At 39.6% G+C, this 18,392-nt stretch overlaps 1 protein-coding gene across 2 annotated transcripts; it reads left to right on the top strand.

Moving 5' to 3' along the window:
* Positions 1 to 15: 15 nt before the first annotated feature.
* LOC139454091 (centrosomal protein of 76 kDa-like) lies at positions 16 to 17,114 on the top strand. 2 transcript variants are annotated; one of them, XM_071235591.1, is made up of 12 exons: positions 16 to 164; positions 1,764 to 1,998; positions 2,846 to 3,073; positions 3,363 to 3,548; positions 5,392 to 5,618; positions 6,003 to 6,194; positions 7,788 to 7,951; positions 8,553 to 8,673; positions 10,521 to 10,733; positions 11,583 to 11,670; positions 12,715 to 12,844; positions 14,454 to 17,114. In XM_071235591.1, the coding sequence occupies exons 1-12, from the start codon at positions 102 to 104 to the stop codon at positions 14,590 to 14,592; spliced, it is 1,986 nt and encodes a 661-aa protein (XP_071091692.1). In that variant the 5' UTR covers positions 16 to 101; the 3' UTR covers positions 14,593 to 17,114. The 2 variants fall into 2 exon arrangements, with proteins under 2 accessions (XP_071091692.1, XP_071091691.1); XM_071235590.1 differs by having other exon boundaries at positions 11,583 to 11,673; positions 12,718 to 12,844.
* Positions 17,115 to 18,392: the final 1,278 nt, after the last annotated feature.

Raw genomic sequence — 18,392 nt, 5'->3', positions numbered from 1 at the left:
CGTCAACTCGCGGCCATTTTCGAAACAAGGTGACAGCACATGACAGCACGCTGATACTCTTGTTTTGATTACGTTAAGACAGGAAGGAACCACCAGGCGACATGTCACTTCCTCCGGAGAAAATTTCAGAGTTGAAACAAATAATCCATTCCCAGCTTTCACAGGTGGGTGTATATTGTGCAATTTTTTACATGACTCAGTAGCTGACAGCGATGAAAACAAGAACGAACTTGCACGTGTGTATATTTACAAACGACCACGATGCTTTAGCTTCCCACCTTACACTATCAAAGTGGCATTGTATTAGATGTACTTGAGAATTGGTTTTGGTTTGTGATAGTTCATGTATGTTGGTTTTATTACTGTTGGTTAACCCAGTTAGGCTACTGCCGGAAATAAGAAAAGTGGAGGGTGGTTTGTCATGTTTATTGCAAATACACTGTAGCGTATTGTCTTTCCGCCAGTCCTTGTATCTGAGAACCACTTGGACATTAGGAATCAATACCCATAACTGCTAACTATGAGCTCTTCCCAATTGATGTCTACCATGTAAATGATGTAACGTTATTGAGGGTTACATTTGAAGTTATGAAACGAAAACATCAAAAAGATGATAAACGTATTCATGTATTCTAGTTCAACAGGAAGGTAAACAACATAAAATGTCGAACCAAGATCTAGTCTAAACAGGGCATTGTCCTTTCTTGATTTATAGTTTGTTCATAGAAATGGTGCATTACCATGATTAAAAGTGTGTTGTAATGTACATTGTCAGATGTTTGGGAAATTTCCAAACATTTGTTATATAGTGAAATGGAAGATGTTACTTATCTGTGTTCATCATGCCAAATCATTCAGAGGTTACTCAGTGAATTACATCCAGCTAATATTGCTGATGGGATAAGGCTGGAACTAGTCTAAATTTACCAGCCAGGTACCTGACCCCCTATTACCTGACCCTACCCATGTACCCGCTGTATGTCTCAATATCAGGGTACAAACTGACCAATTGTTAACTGGAGCACAGGCAAGACCTATTTAGATACATGTATGAAATAGTCTGATCATGTATGCATTGAAGTTGACTGAAGTTTTATCTTTACAACAGTCAGACGGTCTGTGTGCATAGTCAGAAAGAAATGCGAACATCAGTGACTTGTGTAACCATAGAGTTGTATTGTTATTGTCATTAACAATATATCGTGACTATCCGTGGGTCTGGGTTGTTCTATGGGTATCCGGGTCCATCTCAGGAATCACTCGACCCGAGTTACCCTTCCAGCCCTGTAATGGGGTAATGCTACATCCGAGTGTTGACAAAAACAAATAATATAGCATATGTGGCATACCTAAAGATGTCACTTACCTGTAAGTTAATGAAACATCTAGTACTTTTATAGTATAAACCTTGGCAATTGTCAGTTTGACTATTTCTTCATACTATTGTGGGATATACCATAATCTTACCCAACTTGTCTTTATGCATTGTATTTGGTAGATTATATATATTAGAAATCCTTGTTTCAGTCAACATTGTGAAAGGCGGTAATTGTTTAAGATGGAAATAGATATATACTTCCGATCGACAAAAGATAGCAAGAATATTTTTTCATGTTGGTTGAATGTTTTTTTCGGTTACCATGGTTACTACTATTAGCACAATTACACACAAAAGAAATCAGAAGACCAGGTTACCGTTATGTGTTGTTTAGTTGTATGGAGTGTATTACCAACATTTTTCTTCCTTCATCCCACTTCGACAGATGGACATTCAGTCTCGGATTCGAGACATTTTATCAGAGACTATTCATGACGAGTTCCAAGGTCGATCTGACCATGTGAGTGAGCAAGACTTGATGCAGAAACTGAGACAGAAGGGTGTTGTTGATGACATCCTGCACCAGCTACATTTTGACGGCAACTCAGCCATAGGTCCACCTGCCTCCCACTTCATGGACAGAGATAGTCATGCAACACAACATACTGCTTCAAAACGAGGTGAGATTTGATGTGACTTATCAGGGTTTCAGATCGGTTTAATTTCTAGGACACTGACTGATTGAATTAAAGATTTTCTTCAAATTTGGTAATTATAATCATATAGTAGAATGTCCTAATAACTTTGTCTCCAACAAAATCATTGCTGATTTATTTTATCATGTTTATAGCTTCTACGGAAATATGAAATTGTTGAACATATGATGCCAGCTTGCTATGCTTTATCAAAGTAGTAAACAAATTCTACATATGGTCATGCTGAAAATAGAGAGATATTCCCAGAGGTCAATATTGCCCCAGCTGTAACAGATTGACATTAATATACCTATAATAATATATGATCCATAATTATCCATCAGGATACTAGCACCTTAGACTATTGACATTGTACATCTATACGCATGCGCCGCGTGAGTCCCAGTAAGCCGTCAGCCTGTACAGACGTCTCTTAGTATATCAGTAAACAGTGATTAACCAAACCAAGCTTTCTTTATGCAGTTCTCAGCTGATACTATAACCTGAGAATATTACACCAAGTCTTCAGCAAATGTCAGTCAAATTTCCCAAATATAAATATAAAGATGAAAAGCAGCGTTCGGAGTTGGCACTAGTTCTGTAGTCCTTGCCAAACTGCCTAATAGTTAAGGTATCATAAGGACAAGTAGAATTTTGTCATTTATAAGGGGTTTGCTTTATGTTATCATAATAAAGACTAGTGGATGGAAACTGTTAGTTTCTACTGCTGAAAAGTCATGTTATTTTAGTAATAACAGATGACTTACATTTTACTGATAGCAGAAGGGAACTGGCACAAAATAAAGAAGGATTACCATTTTCTTTACTCCAGCCAACTTGGACCCAAGCCGGCGCTATCTTCATCTGCATGTGTACGGTGGCAAGGCCTTTCTGGAACATCTCCAGGATGATGCCCCTCTTCCAGGTCAGAAAGTCAGCGCCTACTTCTGTCTCCACGTCTACTTCAGGGGTCAGAGGTTCAAGTCCCGGCCTGTTGCCTGTGCATGTGAGCCTCAGTTTGACGAGATGTTCCTGCTGGAACTCCATAAAGATACAGCAGGTAACCATGGTAACCCTTGTGGAATATTCACCAATTCTTAATGTAATATAGATGAAATAATTCTTGAAATACAAAGTCGAACTTATAAGCTTAGCATCATTAAAATTTCACTCTCATAGATTCCAATGTCATTTGTTCAAGAAATGTATGATATTATTGAGACTCATTCTGTCTATTCTGTAGTAGATACTAGATATGGTATAAAATACAAGTATCAATTGACAAATGATTGTAGACTTGAAATTGTTTCTTTTGTTCTTCTTAATGATTTTACCTGTCCTGTTGCCAGGAGATGCTGGTCGGATGGCAGATCCAGCAGGCATGTTGTCCCTCTCGGACCCGGTCCACATGGTCCTGGTGAAGACAGACGCAACAGGGGACACAACTCTTGTATCGTCTCATTTCTTTGAATGGCGGCCAGTGTTGACAGCATCACAGTCAAACATGAAAATCTCCGTAGAACTCAAAGGAATAGGTAGTTATCACTTATGACATAAACCTGTATAATCTTAATGATATTAATTATTTGCATAAACTTGAATATGTAAAATAATTGATTATTTAAAAAATTACATATGGATTTAAAAAACGTCATGTGTATACAGTGTAAATCCACATAGCAGATTTACACAAAGTATGCACACCAATTTTTATCTATACAACTCCAAAAATGGAAAGCATACTGAAGTCAATTCTTATCATAATTATAAATAAATAAGTCAACAATAACTTAACAGACTGATTATATTATAGTTAATATACCCAAAACTGTAGACAACAATACAAAAGCAGCAACATCGTTCCCCGCAATAATACTACACAAGCCTGCCTAGTTTATTAACAAACCAATCAAGAAACAGTAGTCTGTTAGTGGGTGTGGGTCCCCTGAAGATCCGGGGTAGAATGGGTCTTCAGCAACCCATGCTTGCCATAAAAGGCGACTATGCTTGTTGTAAGAGGCGACTAACGGGATCGGGTGGTCGGGCTCGCTGACTTGGTTGATTCATGTCATCGTATCCGAATTGCTTGGACCGATGCTCATGATGTCAATCACTGAATTGTCTGGTCCAGACTTGATTATTTACAGACAACATCATATAGCTGGAATATTGCTGAGCGCAGCGTTAAGCAACAAACAAACACATTACACATGTTACACTCAATTTTTCATGTTGTGACATCTGACTAGTGTAAAGGGGTCTCATCGCCTGTTATGGTGTTTGTTAGCCACTCACGAGTTATCTTTACGACACTTGGCAGTTTTATAGCTTTAATGTGTGTATCACTAAATGCATAGTGTGAGATAGGATTTGTAAATTTTACATTAAACTGGATATTTATAATACATTTCTTATCTCACACATTATATGCCCTCCCAACCATCCCCACATCACAGCTACTCCAGCCTGTCAGCTCTAAGGAAGAGAATGTGGAAGGGGGAGTCAGGTGATCAAGTTGTGTAAGGTCACAGCAGACGGGATTAGAGTGCATAACCCATTTGCTTGGGTCGCGACTATGGTGATGCTGGGATGGGTTCTGGTGAATTGTTTTTAGAAGCTGGAAACTTTGTTCAAGCATTGTTTCCACATAAGGATCAAAAGAAGGAAAACATGCATTGTGTGAAATAGGATAATTATATTAAAAGATTTTTTTGTGATGACACATTACTGCATATACTCAGGAACTTTAAGCCTATAATTGGAGATTTAAATGTTACATTGAACCAAATTTACCATCAACACCCTTATCTTTGTGTGCATTTCTTTCCTGCTCTCGGGGTGGTCGGGTAGCCTAGTGGTTATAGTGTTCGCTCGTCACGCCGAAGACCAGGGTTCGATTCCGACATGGGTACAATGTGTGAAGCCCATTTCTAGTGTCCCCCGCCGTGATATTGCCGGAATATTGCTAAAAGCGGCGGAAAACCAGCGGAAAACCATACTCACTCACTCACTTTCCTGTTCTCAGTTCCAGAAAGTAACCTCAGCACCAAGACTTCAACTTAGAATTAAGTTAGTCACAGTGCTGAGATTGCTTTAAGTGCCGAGCACTGAGTGGATATGTCAATAATATGTTAAATGTAATTTACAAGTTTGATAAATGGAATGATTCATACTCTTTTGTATCCCACGGAACAGGCAATTATTTGCATCTAGTCTCAATATTTGGCTAACGGTAAAACTCTGATGACTGTGAAAATAGATTCTTTAGATACTTCTTAACCAGTTGTATTTTGCAAACCAGCTGATATTTATTCAGGCCTATAGCCCACGTCACCTCCCAGTGTCTGTCTGTAAGGTCAAACGGTTGTTTCTACCCAGGCAATGAGAGCAAGGTACCAGTAGGTATCCTGGAGGTCCAGATGGAGCTGTATCCCAGATCCCAGCAGGTGATGGACGAGCGTGTTGTGCGGGCACAGCTGGACCTCGAGCGGTCTCGACAGGCAGAAAAGGAGAGGTTGTTTCTTGTCTATGCCAAACAATGGTGGAAGGAGTTCCTCCAGATCAGAGAAGCTCACAAGGATAGACTTGTCAAGATATTTGCTCAGGTTAGATAGGATGATGTTGATGTTGATCTTTTGATAATCATGATAATGTCAAGTGTATTATTTTCTCCATTTTCTTATGTTCTCTTCTTTTGTCCCCACCATACCCATGCTCATGTTTCAATAACATAGTAAACATCTAAGACCGGCAAATCTATAGTCTTTCATCCCGCATCAAGCTGATCCCGCTGAAATACTTTTCAAAGAGGCATTAAACCACACTCACTCACATTCTCCATTTTCTCATTCTGGCACCACCTGTTTGTAATGTTGAAGGGTGAATTCTGTGGTCACATGTAGGAAGGCTCAGTGTGCAATAAACAATATTTGGTGTCAGTTTATATAAGTAATACCACACAATGTTAAGCTATGATATATATTTGTCAGGATGAGAATGGGACCAACAGGCCGGTGTGCTCCTATGTGAAGCCCCTGCGTGCTGGTCGACTGCTGGACACCCCCAGACAGGCTGCCCGCCTTGTCAGTCTGATCCACAACGAGAAGGTGCCCACCCTGGGAGGGGGAGATAAGCGAGAGCAGTGGACCAACATGCACGCCTTCCTGTGTAGAAACAAAGGGGTACGTGGACAGGCTTACTCACACGGACGCTAATCATGCCTATGTGTCAAGACTGTTGCTAACTATCCTCACTTATCTCGTGTGTTAGGTCTCCATTCTGTTATGATGAATACCCTGGAGCGTTCTGCCGCCATAGCTTCACTTCAGAAGCAGCATGACTGCCTTCATCATTCGTATCTGTAACTTTGAACAGAATTCCTCTTGCTAGTGAGGGTATTTGGATTCAGCTGCTATATTCAGCATCAGGCCATTCGAACCGGACTCAACTATGGTAATAGTCCAGGACCCGTTCCACAAAGAGATCTTAGCGGTAAGATTGTCGTAAGTCTATGTTAAAGTATGGGAGTTGCGATCGTCTTAACAATAAGATTGTTTTGTGGAACAGGGCCCATTGAACTTATGGAACGGAGATCTAATACACTGGATAAATGAAGATGATTAAAATCAGGATAACGAGAGTTGTCGTCAGTCAGGAAAACCAAGGATGGATGTAATTCAGAAGTCTGTATTTGATGGTGTAAAATTATGTCATGTGCTTTCTGTTTTTAAAAATATACAAATATAACACAAACCTAACTTTCAGATGTAAAAAAAGATTCTAGTTCATGAGTAGTCTCTGCCAGAATCATAAGGACCATGTTTTATGTAGCTTAGTGTTGCTTATCGGGACTGAATATCGGGACAATCTCTCTGGTGATACCTGATAATCAGCTAATCTCAGACAATAGTGCTAAGATTCTGCCATGGTCATAAAATCACATCTTAAGCAACACCTCCAGTTAATTAGTTGAGTTTTCTGTGTGATGTTTGGAGTCACTACTGGGGCTGTTTTTACTATTTGGATAGTATTGCAATGGTGCCCCATACTATTGTAATGGTAGTATAGCATTAAACCAACTTTAGGGATGATAATTATGTTAATAAATGTTATAGAAAAGAATGAGGCGTTGCTGACAATATTACAGTCAGCCATTTTCATCCCGGTCGCTATTCAAATCAAAGGGAAGTAACTCTAATCTGAAGTTGTAATCCTTGTTAATTTATATCCGGCTGGTTTGAAATGCTACTGTAAAATCTAAGTTTACTGATGCATAGTTTTATTTATAACAGATGGTAACTTTTGAAACTATCCATTGTTATTCATACTATCAAAAATACAATCAGTGCTTTTAAATTCTTAGCGACATAGTACGGGGGCACGAGTGGCCAAGTCGTCTAAGGCGCCACGATTTGCTGTGCAGAGTTGCGTCCCTTGGGCATGCCAGAAACCTGTGATTGTGGGTTTGAATCCCGGTTCGCCCCGATAATGTTTCTAGGTTTGTCAGCACCATACCCATGCTCGTGGGTTTCACCGAAGTGGTAAATGTCTGAGACCTGCATCACTTCGGGCTTTCCTCCCACATTAAACTGACATGCCGTGATATGACTGGAATACTGTTTAAAGCGGTGTTAAACCCAACTCACTCACTCACTTAGCGACAAAGTACAATCGTGAAACAAACAATTGCGTTAAATTAATAGTTTGAAATGTGGTAACACTCCTAGTATTTGTCCTGTCTATATGTGAGCTGATGTGTGTGGTGTATTTACCAGGACTGCGAGGATCATGCAGTGTTACTTTGCAGCCTACTAATGGGCTTCGGACTCGATGCCTATGTGTGCGTGGGCACCAAGGCCAAGGGGTCTGTACATGCCTGGGTCATGACCATCACAACAGATGGCGTCATCACCTTCTGGGAGAGTCTCAATGGCCACAGGTGGGTGAATCATAGTCCTGACAGGCATTGTCAGATAGGCTTTTGAGACCTGCTAGCAGTGTTAATGTGTTTTGAATTCAGTAATGCTTTAGACTTGTTATATATAATTAGATGAAATGTTTTTCCAATGTTAAACCATCATGTACAACCAGTGTTGTTAGACTTCACCGTTATCGAGATGATCTGATTTTCAACATATTTGACAATGTCACATCGTTTAGTGCTTAGTGATTTGCTTCATTTCCAGGTTTTGATGGGAAGCAGTGAAACATGTTTACTCTTTTCTGATAATTTGTGACCCTTGAAGAAGGGGGTAGAATACGTCTTCAGCTACCCATGCTTGTCGTAAGAGGCGACTAACAGGATTGGGTGCTCAGGTTCGCTGACTTGGTTGATGCATGTCATCGTATCACAATTGCGTGGATCAATGCTCATGATGTCAATCACTGGATTGTCTGGTCCAGACTTGATTATTTACAGACGGACGTCATATAGCTGGAATATTGCTGAGTGCGGCGTAAAACAACAAACAAACAAACAAACAAACAACATACAACAGGAACTGTCCCTCATGTCACTGTTATTACTGTGGTGTGTTCAGGTATATACACGAAGCAGTGGACCCCAACGGTCCTCCCATGTCCAAACAGTCCCGCCCAGCATACCCCTACAAGACTATAGGCTGTGTATTCAACCACCAGAGCTTCTTTGCCAATTCTCAGGTAAGGTTTTGTCAGTAATGAAAATTGTGAAATTTGGCCTGAATTTATTACTGGTAATGAAACCTGGGTGCGATTGTACAAAGCAATCATAGCGCTAAGGTGATCATAATTCCATTCCTCAGCATAGACTTACGATAGTCGTAGCACTAAGGTTGTTTTGTACAAAGGCACCCTGAAAGGACTTTTTCAGCATGTACATACCGTATTCAACGTAATAAGCGCCCCACTCTAATAAGCACCCATGGCAATATCTGCTAATATATTGGCTAGTGAACAATACCAATTAGCACCCCTTCCGATTGATCAGTGTACACAACCCTTATTTATTCGTGTATAAAATGCATTCGTGTGTTATATGCACCCTTAATTATGTGCAATTAAATTCTGGAAAAATGTATCTCTCGTATATAAACATTTCAGGCTGTCAGCAAAAACCACAAAATTTATAGTTCAACTCTGTTTTTTTCCCCACCAAAATAATATTGTAATAAGAGCCCCTATTTCTAATTTTGACAGCTCCCTTTGCGCTTATTACATCAAATACATTAGTTTCATTATTGTGTCATTTATGTTTCATTTATTATTGTTATTATCAAAATATTTTTGACTATTAAATTTTTTTTTATTTTTCTGTACCAGCAGTTCATATCAGTGATTTATGGTCACGTCTGTATCATTAACTTGTACCAGTAATTCACAGTCTGTGACTTGTCCATAGCCCAAGCCTAGTAAAATTTCTTTTGGTCTTGTAAGCTTTGCTAATAAAAGTCCATACATTAACACTAAGGTCTGAAAATGATGTCAAGAGACAGGCTAGTAGACTCCAAAGTTTTTGGGCACTGACTAAATACATGTACCTGTCAATACAGCGACTATGCTTGTCGTAAGAGGCGACTAATGGGATCTGATGGTCAGGCTCACTTACTTGGTTGATGTATGTCATCGTATCCCAATTGCGTGAATCGATGCTCATGATGTTAATCACTGGATTGTCTTCATATAGCTGGACTATTGCTTAGTGCAGCGTTAAACAACAAACAACCAAAAAACAAAATGTATCATCAACTTATATCGGTGATACATGAGCGTGAGCAGGTTCGAATCCCAGATGTATCCCAGATATTCCCCAGATGTATCATGATCTATGGATGTCACTGAGGCAATCTCATTAAAATCAGATCTTAGTTCCCGCTATCGCTAAACAAAGATCTGTGAACATTCCATAATGGGTCACGTCAGAATGACCTTTCATCTGACCAATCAAAGCGTCGCTTACTAGATCATGAAAGTGACAGTTAGAATATGTTTTCTAATCATTCAACCTCAAAAATATTAACACAGGGTATTCCGAATGGCAGTTACGGCCCGTACAACTAATTCCATCAAAATCATTGTCCATCTCTTCCTTCCCTTTGGGATAAACATTTGAACGGAGGAGACGTTGCACAGTACGTGCCATACAATCTCAACCATCTATTAGACATTCCGGAATGTTCTTTTGTCCAGTTTTCAAAATTTTAAATAAGAAATTTGTCAACATATTTTTCAAGCATAGTCTGAAATGGAAGTTGCCAGGTTCAAAACGAGTGCCGTAAAGCTCGAGAAAGCTGCTTTTTAATTGGCTGATGTCAACTTCTTGTTAGTCATCTCAGTGGTTGGTCAAAGTTCCCGAAAGGTCGTTACTTAGATCTGATTTTAATGAAACTGTCAGTGAGGCATACGCTCCTCCATCTCGGCAAAATGACATCCATTACCTAAGCCTTTTCTTCCCGTGATACAATGCCATGCCATGAAAACTCAAATCCTGCTCCAAGGAACACAGTCAATAATTTTTTCATGTATTTCAGGTGACAGACAATGTGGAGACATGTCGCTTCGACCTGACGGATGAGTCCCGGTGGAAGTCAATGGCAGGTGATGCTGTCATGTCTGTATGTGGGCCGGGGGCGTGTCCCACCTGGCCGACCCCGCCCCCTCTATGTGCCTCCACCCTAGACCCCAGCATCCTCAGCAATGACTTGGAGCAGCAGCTACGTGTCCTGGTGATGGAACACAGGAGGGTGAGGAGGATTATACAGAGTTGTTTCCCCTTGCTAAGTGTGATTGGTGTCAGTGTGTCACTGTGCACACTGTGCATGTTAGACTTCTCAGAAACCTCAAGAGCAGTACAGCTAGTAATCAACCCAGTTATTTCTCCTCGATTGTTGGTTCAATCGTAAGTTTACTAGTCTTTTCTATTGCAATAGTGTCAAAAAATACATTTCTCCCAAATTGGTCTGCAAATTATCCTGTGTGTTAAGGTACATGATGAAATGTTCCATAAAGCCACGTTGCATAAAGCAAACAGATTAACTGTAGTAATATGAAAGAATCAGATGGTCCTTAACTTCTTTTGAGAAATATGTGATATCTTGTCTTATATTGTATGAAGTCAGTCAAAGCTAGTAAAGAAATACGCCTGTGGAATTGGTCGTAAGAGGTGACTTATTGAATCGGTCGGAGAGGCTTGTCGACTTGGATGATGGCTTGTCCCCGATGGCATGGATCATTGTTCGCAATATCAATCCCTGGATTGTCTGGTTCATACTTATTTACAAGCCACCGTCATATAGTTCAAATATTGCAGAGTGTGGCGTTAAACAACAAACATACATTGTAAAGCAGTAGAGACCTGGGCCCCGTTACTAAAAGCGATCTTAGCTCTCCGATGATCGTAAGCCTATGTTAAAGTATGGGACTTACGCTCCCCTTAGTACTAAGATTGCTTGAGGAACGGGACCCTGGGTTTTATTTTCATGCATTTGCTTTAGTAATTTGTGCAGAAGATCCTGATGTACTTCAACTTTTTTCTGTATTCCTAAGATCATGATGAGAGACGAAGGTTTATGTGATGATGTTGTTGGTTCCAGGACCAGGGTCTGACCACATCCTGGGATGACCAGTTGAGCTACCTGCTGACACCGGCCCTGGCAGCTTACGAGTTGGAAAGAGTCACAGGTACTTGGCCGATGCAACATGTACCCAGGGGAGGCGGGATAGCCTAGTGTTAACCAAGAATTCATTCATCACACCTATGGTGGGATAGTCTAGTGTTAACCAGGAATTCATTCATCACACCTATGGCGGGATAGCCTAGTGTTAACCAGGAATTCATTCAGCACACCTATGGTGGGGGAGCCTAGTGGTTCAAGTGTTAGCTCATCACGCCAAAGACCCGGGTTCGATTCCCCTCATGGGTACAATATGTGAAGCCCATTTCTGGTGTCCCCGCTGTGATATTGCTGGAATATTGCTAAAAGCGGCGTCAAACTATACTCACTCACTCATCACACCTGAGACTTGGTTGATAGTGTTTCCTTCGTACCCTGAGGATGTAGATCGTTGCTTATATCAATCACTGGATTATCAGATCCAGACTTGGTTATTTACAGACCACCATCATGTAGTGGGAACATTGAATAATGTAGCATTCACCAAATGAACAAGCTTTATATTGTTATTGTTGTTTCTTAAAGCGGTGTGAAAACTTCACTCACCAGTACCACAAATCATCACAAAAACAATAAAGATCTTAGCATTTTGTTTCAAAAACATTTATGAAACATTTCAAGTTTAAATAAAATATCAGAATACCAGACAGTGAACATGCTGAAGTGCCATCAGTTTTAGTATGCTATTGTACTAAGAACAGTGAAAGGACACGGGTCTAGCCTGCTTGTCCGATGTCCCAATTAAAATAGCTGGAGCAATGCTTACAACAATCAGTCTCATATTAACCATTCATGCCAGTAGACTGTTCAGCTTCATTTGTGGGGCAGTCGGGTAGCCTAGTGGTTTAAGCGTTTGCTTGTCACACCGAAGACTCGGATTCAATTCCTGACATGGGTACAATGTGTGAAGCCCATTTCTGGTGTACCCTGCCATGATATTGCTGGAATATTGCTAAAAGCGGCTAAAAAACATACTCACTCACTCACTCACTCACTCAGGTTCATTTGTACCGCTGACAAATCCAATGTGTGAGCTGTGTTTGTTGTGCAGGACTGACCGCAGGCAACGAAGACTTCCAGGATGCTGTGAGGCACTGTGTGCCAGACGGCCATACCTTCAAGGGTTACCCTATACAGTTCACACACCGCAATGCCCGCAAGGTGTTCGCTACATGCCTCAAGTAAGTAAACGCAGCCCCCACCCAAATCTTGGGTATTCAGGTACAGAATCAGTGTGCGAAATACTTCCCAACAAGACAGTCAGGCAGGTGATCCATCAGTGTTGCCTGCCCATCTTCAAAGTTACCTGCCCACATTCAGACTTTATAAATATTGAAAAATCACAAAACTAAGAGACAATTCATGTCTCGAATCAGTTGAAATAATGCAAACAATTACTTGATAGTTTACAAGGAGTTATAATAAAGCTGAATACGTAAATAGTTTTAAAATTATCTGCCAGATATTCGGGCAGGTGGAGGAAAATTTCATGCAGCCTGACAGAAAAGTTACCAGCCACAGGCAGCAGGCAGGCTGTTATTTCAGACACTGTGCAGAATAGTATCCAGCTGGGCTAATATGTTGTAAGAACTGAGTAAATGGGAACTGATGTTAATGATAGCCGTGCAGTGGAGACATCATGGACATTGTGTGAATATATTGTAGAATATGTATAATATATATGACACTCAACAACACTCAATATCACCACACTTTGTCTGCCTTCTTTAAGTCTAAGTACTTGTAGGTAGGGCTGTTACGATTCACTCGTGTATTCGGTGAATTGGAACCGTATCCATTCATGAATTGAATTTGTTATTTGTGGTCACTAGTTTCGAATATTAATGAATATGCAGTCATGTGCATTTACATACCCTGACCCTTAAAATATCCATAAGAACTCTTTTATATTTAATTTGACAGTATTGTAGTCACTGGTCATTGCCGCATTTTAGCAGATACTAGTACCTGGATAAGTGAAGTATATAAATGTATAATAAATTAATAATTAACAAACTACATGTATGTCACATAATTTATGTTGTTATTGTTTTACTGACTTTCATAAATAATACATCAACTGCTGACCTGCTATTGTATTCGTGAATAAATATTTGTATTCGTTACCCTATATTCATGATACGAAAAGTATTCACCTCATAGTGTATTCGTTGCAGCCCTACTTGTAGGGGACCCATGGGATAGAATAGGTCTTCAGCAACCCATGCTTTCCGTAATAGGCAACTATGCTTGTCGTAAGAGGCGACTAACGAGGTCAGGTGGTCAGGATTGCTGACTTGGTTCATGCATGTCATCGTATCCTAATTGCGTGGATCGATGCTCATGATGTCAATCACTGGATTGTTTGGTCTAGAATAGGTCTTCAGCAACACATGCTTGCCATAAAAGGCAACTATGCTTGTCGTAAGAGGCGACTAACGAGATCAGGTGGTCAGGCTCGCTGACTTGGTTCATGCATGTCATCGTATCCTAATTGCGTGGATCGATGGTCATGATGTTAATCACTGGATTGTTTGGTCTAGACTTGATTATTTACAGACCACCATCATATAGCTGGAGTATTCCTAAATGCGGAGTTAAACAACAAACAAACAAATAATGAAATACCCTGAACAATTGAAGTCAGCTTTAGCCATTTCAAATTTTCTTCCATAAACAAATGATCATGCTTTTGTTAGCACTTCCTTTTAACAAGGGAGGCATGGTGAAATGTTTTAGCAGAATCACTGAATTTGGTGATGGTGTAGCTAGCTGTGTCTATGGTTACAGAGCATCACGATGTGAGGAGATCATCAACTGCCGCGGCGACCAGGTCCGCCTAGGGCTGCGAGTCCGAGTCTTCCCTTACCCCGAGGCTGCATGTGCGACGTGGCTGATGTTTGCATGTAAATACAAGTCCGTACTATAGACAGCCAGCTCAACAACAGGTGCTATCCAGGTCACAGTGTTCTGTAGTCAAGAAGTACTTCAACATGGTGGATTATATGTGTGCATGCTTTTGAGATGTCTGTGTTTGATGCTTACTGAACTGTTTGTGACATATATACACATGGTATATATGAAGTGGGCCATAGGTGATATGAAGTTGGTTTTGCACAGCAGGAGCTTAGAGTAACAGGAGAAAAGTAATAAGACTAATAATTAATATCACTTACTCCATGGTCTTCAAGGTGAAAGCGTAAGGATGTGGGTGGTAATCTAGTTGTGAATGTTCCTTCATATCCCACCGAGAACCCAGTTTATGGGAGCATTGTTTGAAGTCCATTTGTCTTGTGCTTCATGATGGTGGAAGAACATCAGTCCTCACATGTACAGAGTGTTTAACTCTCTCAGATAGACAATACAAAGACAATGTGGACACAGTTCTAATTGTAACCATTATTCAATTCTCTTTCTTTATACAGTGCTATAAGAGCAGGATGCTGATTGCATGGAAATAGTTGCATGTTCCGGTTAAAAAAAAGGTCAAATTTTGCAAACAAACATAAAACATATATTTTGAACCCTACTACTAAATACACATGTACTAAGTTTCATTACATTTTGTGAAAAGTAATTCCTAGGCAGTTGCCATTAAATTCTTGTTTGATATGGCTGTCATGGCAGCCATATTGAAAATCAGATTTGATTTTCTTAAAAGAAATGGAGTGTCATCATTGATGGAAACAAGTATGTGAAGCTTCATCCTCCTTTGTGCAGTGAGGATGTTTGATAGACGACGCATTGGAGAAGCTGGACAAACAGCACTTGACATAAGCTTTCTTTGCATGTCAGGTGAGCTAAAAATCCCAATTTGGAAAATAATGATTAGCTTGACCAATTTTCCTTAGTTGGGAATCCCAGATAAATCCATGATTCATGTGGTCAAACCAACTCTAGGATGTGCTGAGGTGACTGAATGTTCAGATAGAAGATGCCTATTCATTATATCATCAAAACTTAACGTATCAGTATCATATTTCTTTGTCATAATCTTAGTATATGAATATTTGCTCATAGTGAGACACAATGACATATCTTTACCTGTTTTCGTAAGATCTCTTTCCTTACTGAGCACACTTTGACCAGTCCTCAGGTGAAACAGGCATTCCATTTAGGTATACTCAGATGCCTAGCCCAAGATAGAAACCTCTCGTTCTCCAGCAATATTTATAAAATTAAGTGTTATTGTTTCGTTTTAATTAGATTTTTGATGCTCAGGTATTTTATTGATGTGGGATGTTAAAAGATCCATACATGTCAGTATGACACTTGACAGAGTAGACACAATTTATGGATAAAAACTTCTTTAAAATTGTAAAGGCAACATTTCGGTCTTGCTTGACAACGGTATAAGGATCTATACCGAAACGTTGCCTTTACAGTATTTAAGAAGTTGTTATCCATAAATTGTGTCTACTTTGTCATCTGTCAACTTCTAAGTAATGCCTTTCAAACAAAACATGACACTTGTTTGCCGCTACATTTCTGGCTACTTCTTGCCACTTCATCAGGCAACGATTAGCCCTGAAGTGTTGTTACAAAACAAAGAGGTTGTGTTATAAAAATGTCACGTCTTCATGTTCTTGCAACTTCTAAATGCATACCAAAGACTTTCTATTCTTGTTGAATGTTGATGCATTTACAACATGGTACCCTGGTACATGAATGTTCTGTTTTAGAAGGCAGCTTTCTATAACATTTTCTTGCTGAGAACTTTAAATTACTAATGCTCTGTTAACAATTAGAATTAATTTGGTTTTTAAAAGTATTTGGGGTCAACAACTCGTATATAAGGAACATATTGATCTATTTAGAGGTGGCCTCTGTCAGTACCCTCACTGAGGGATTATGAATCTTATACAGTTTTAGCACTACTTACTACATGCCAGGGAATGTCTGGAGAATTGGTCCCAAGCAATCTATGCCAGGTCTTAATGAATCGGGTGGTAAGTCTCGTGGACTTGGTGGACAGCATTTCATCGTACCCCGGCAGCATGGTATGTTGCTCACAATGTCAATCACTGGTTTTCTGGTCCAGGCTTGATTATTTAAAGGCTGCAATTATTTAGCTGGAATATGGCCGACTGCGGCGTTTAACAACAAACACACATATACACACACACATACTTCCTACATGTATCGTATCATACTGGTTTCAACATATTCATTGTGTTCTGGAAACTAATTTGGATGTTCTTTTGTTACACCAGGGATGACAATACCAGCCAAAATAAAGCTGATAGCAAAATAATGTTATTACTTGATATAAGAACTTTCAGACTGCTTATTACATATGATTATTCCACTTGTTAGATATACAATTCATAAGTAATAACGACCACAAAATGGCAACCGTAAGTGTATGTTGAACTGTGTATGCAAGTCACATATGCTTCCATCTTGTTTCAGAATCTATTTGTGTTCATTTACATGTTTGTGTGATATTTCCAAAAAAGAAGACGTTGTCTTGTGTCTGACTTTTATCTTGTCTGTTTTCAGTAGATGTCAAATATGGTACTTATATTTTTCTCCAGTATCATGTATTGCATCCATTTTTCTCTGTTAACACGTCTTTATATATAATTGTAAATAAATCTGTCTGTCAGACTTTCTGTGTAATGGAGAGGTGCATTCCACTCTTAAGCTATCAACATTGCTAACTATCAGACCTATTCAGAATCGGGGGGCACGGGTGGCCCAGTCATCTAAGGCGCAGCGATTCACTGTGCAGAGTCGCATGCCATACCAGAAACCTATGATTGTGGGTTCGAATCCCGGTTTGCCCCAATTATGTTTCTAGGTTTGTCAGCACCATACCCGTGCTCGTGGGTTTCACCGAAGTGGTAAACGTCAGGGACCTACATCACTTCGGGCTTTCCTCCCACATTAAGCTGACACGCCATGATATAACTGGAATACTGTTAAAAGCGGCGTTAAACCCAATTCACTCATTCACTCTATTCAGAATCTTTGAAGTTCATTAATTACTCCATATCCCGTTACCTTGGTTATGAAACAAGAAATTTTGTCAAATCATGTGATTGACACTGACCTCGAATATTTAACTTGTCACATGATCAATTTTGACTTGTCACATGATCAATATTTCTTCATCTGCTAGAAAACTGTACAATGTCTGCAAGTGACAATACACAGTTTGATGATCTCGATCAAATGCTAGATAAGAGGGACAAGAAAGATTAAATATGAATAAATTTCGGTATAATGAAACAATTAATTACTCTTGGCAAGGTCATTATGTGAAAACAAGTACAGGACCTGTCTTGATTCTTGTTTTTCAAGTCAATCATTTTCCTTCATAAGCTGTACAAGTTTGTACTTGTCATACATTTCAGTGATATGGCTGCTAGTATTATATGACAAATGAGGATTAGATGATCATTTGACATGGAGCGTTTTCAAGAGTTACCATGGTTACGAACAGTTTGAAAATATTTCTTGGATGTTTAAATTTAAAGATAACTTACATTTGTGTGTTGTGAGCAAAATTATTGTTAAGTTATATCCCAGTTTGACAAAACAAATAAGCCGTTTGTCTCTGACAACAATATGAGCAGGAAACACTATACTTTGTGCTCTGGTTATGATTGAAAATGTTTCACCTTTTTTCGGGGAAAAGAACTGATCAGTCTGCAGTCCAGCCATAATCAAGCAAGATTTATTACATTAGCTCATTCTTTGTTCAAGTCGTAACTTCTTTAGTGG

The sequence above is a fragment of the Haliotis cracherodii genome, unplaced genomic scaffold, assembly GCF_022045235.1.
Source record: "Haliotis cracherodii isolate W230 unplaced genomic scaffold, xgHalCrac1.p SCAF_10, whole genome shotgun sequence".
Classification (NCBI taxonomy): domain Eukaryota; kingdom Metazoa; phylum Mollusca; class Gastropoda; order Lepetellida; family Haliotidae; genus Haliotis; species Haliotis cracherodii.
Note: the sequence above shows the minus strand (reverse complement) of the source record. Positions and strands in the feature narration are given on the sequence as shown.

Coding starts and splice junctions, on each gene's coding strand:
- LOC139454091 (XM_071235591.1), top strand. CDS start 102: ATGTCACTTCCTCCGGAGAAAATTTCAGAGTTGAAACAAATAATCCAT. Junction 5,619..6,002: donor TTGTCAAGATATTTGCTCAG/GTTAGATAGGAT, acceptor TATATTTGTCAG/GATGAGAATGGGACCAACAG. Junction 8,674..10,520: donor GCTTCTTTGCCAATTCTCAG/GTAAGGTTTTGT, acceptor CATGTATTTCAG/GTGACAGACAATGTGGAGAC.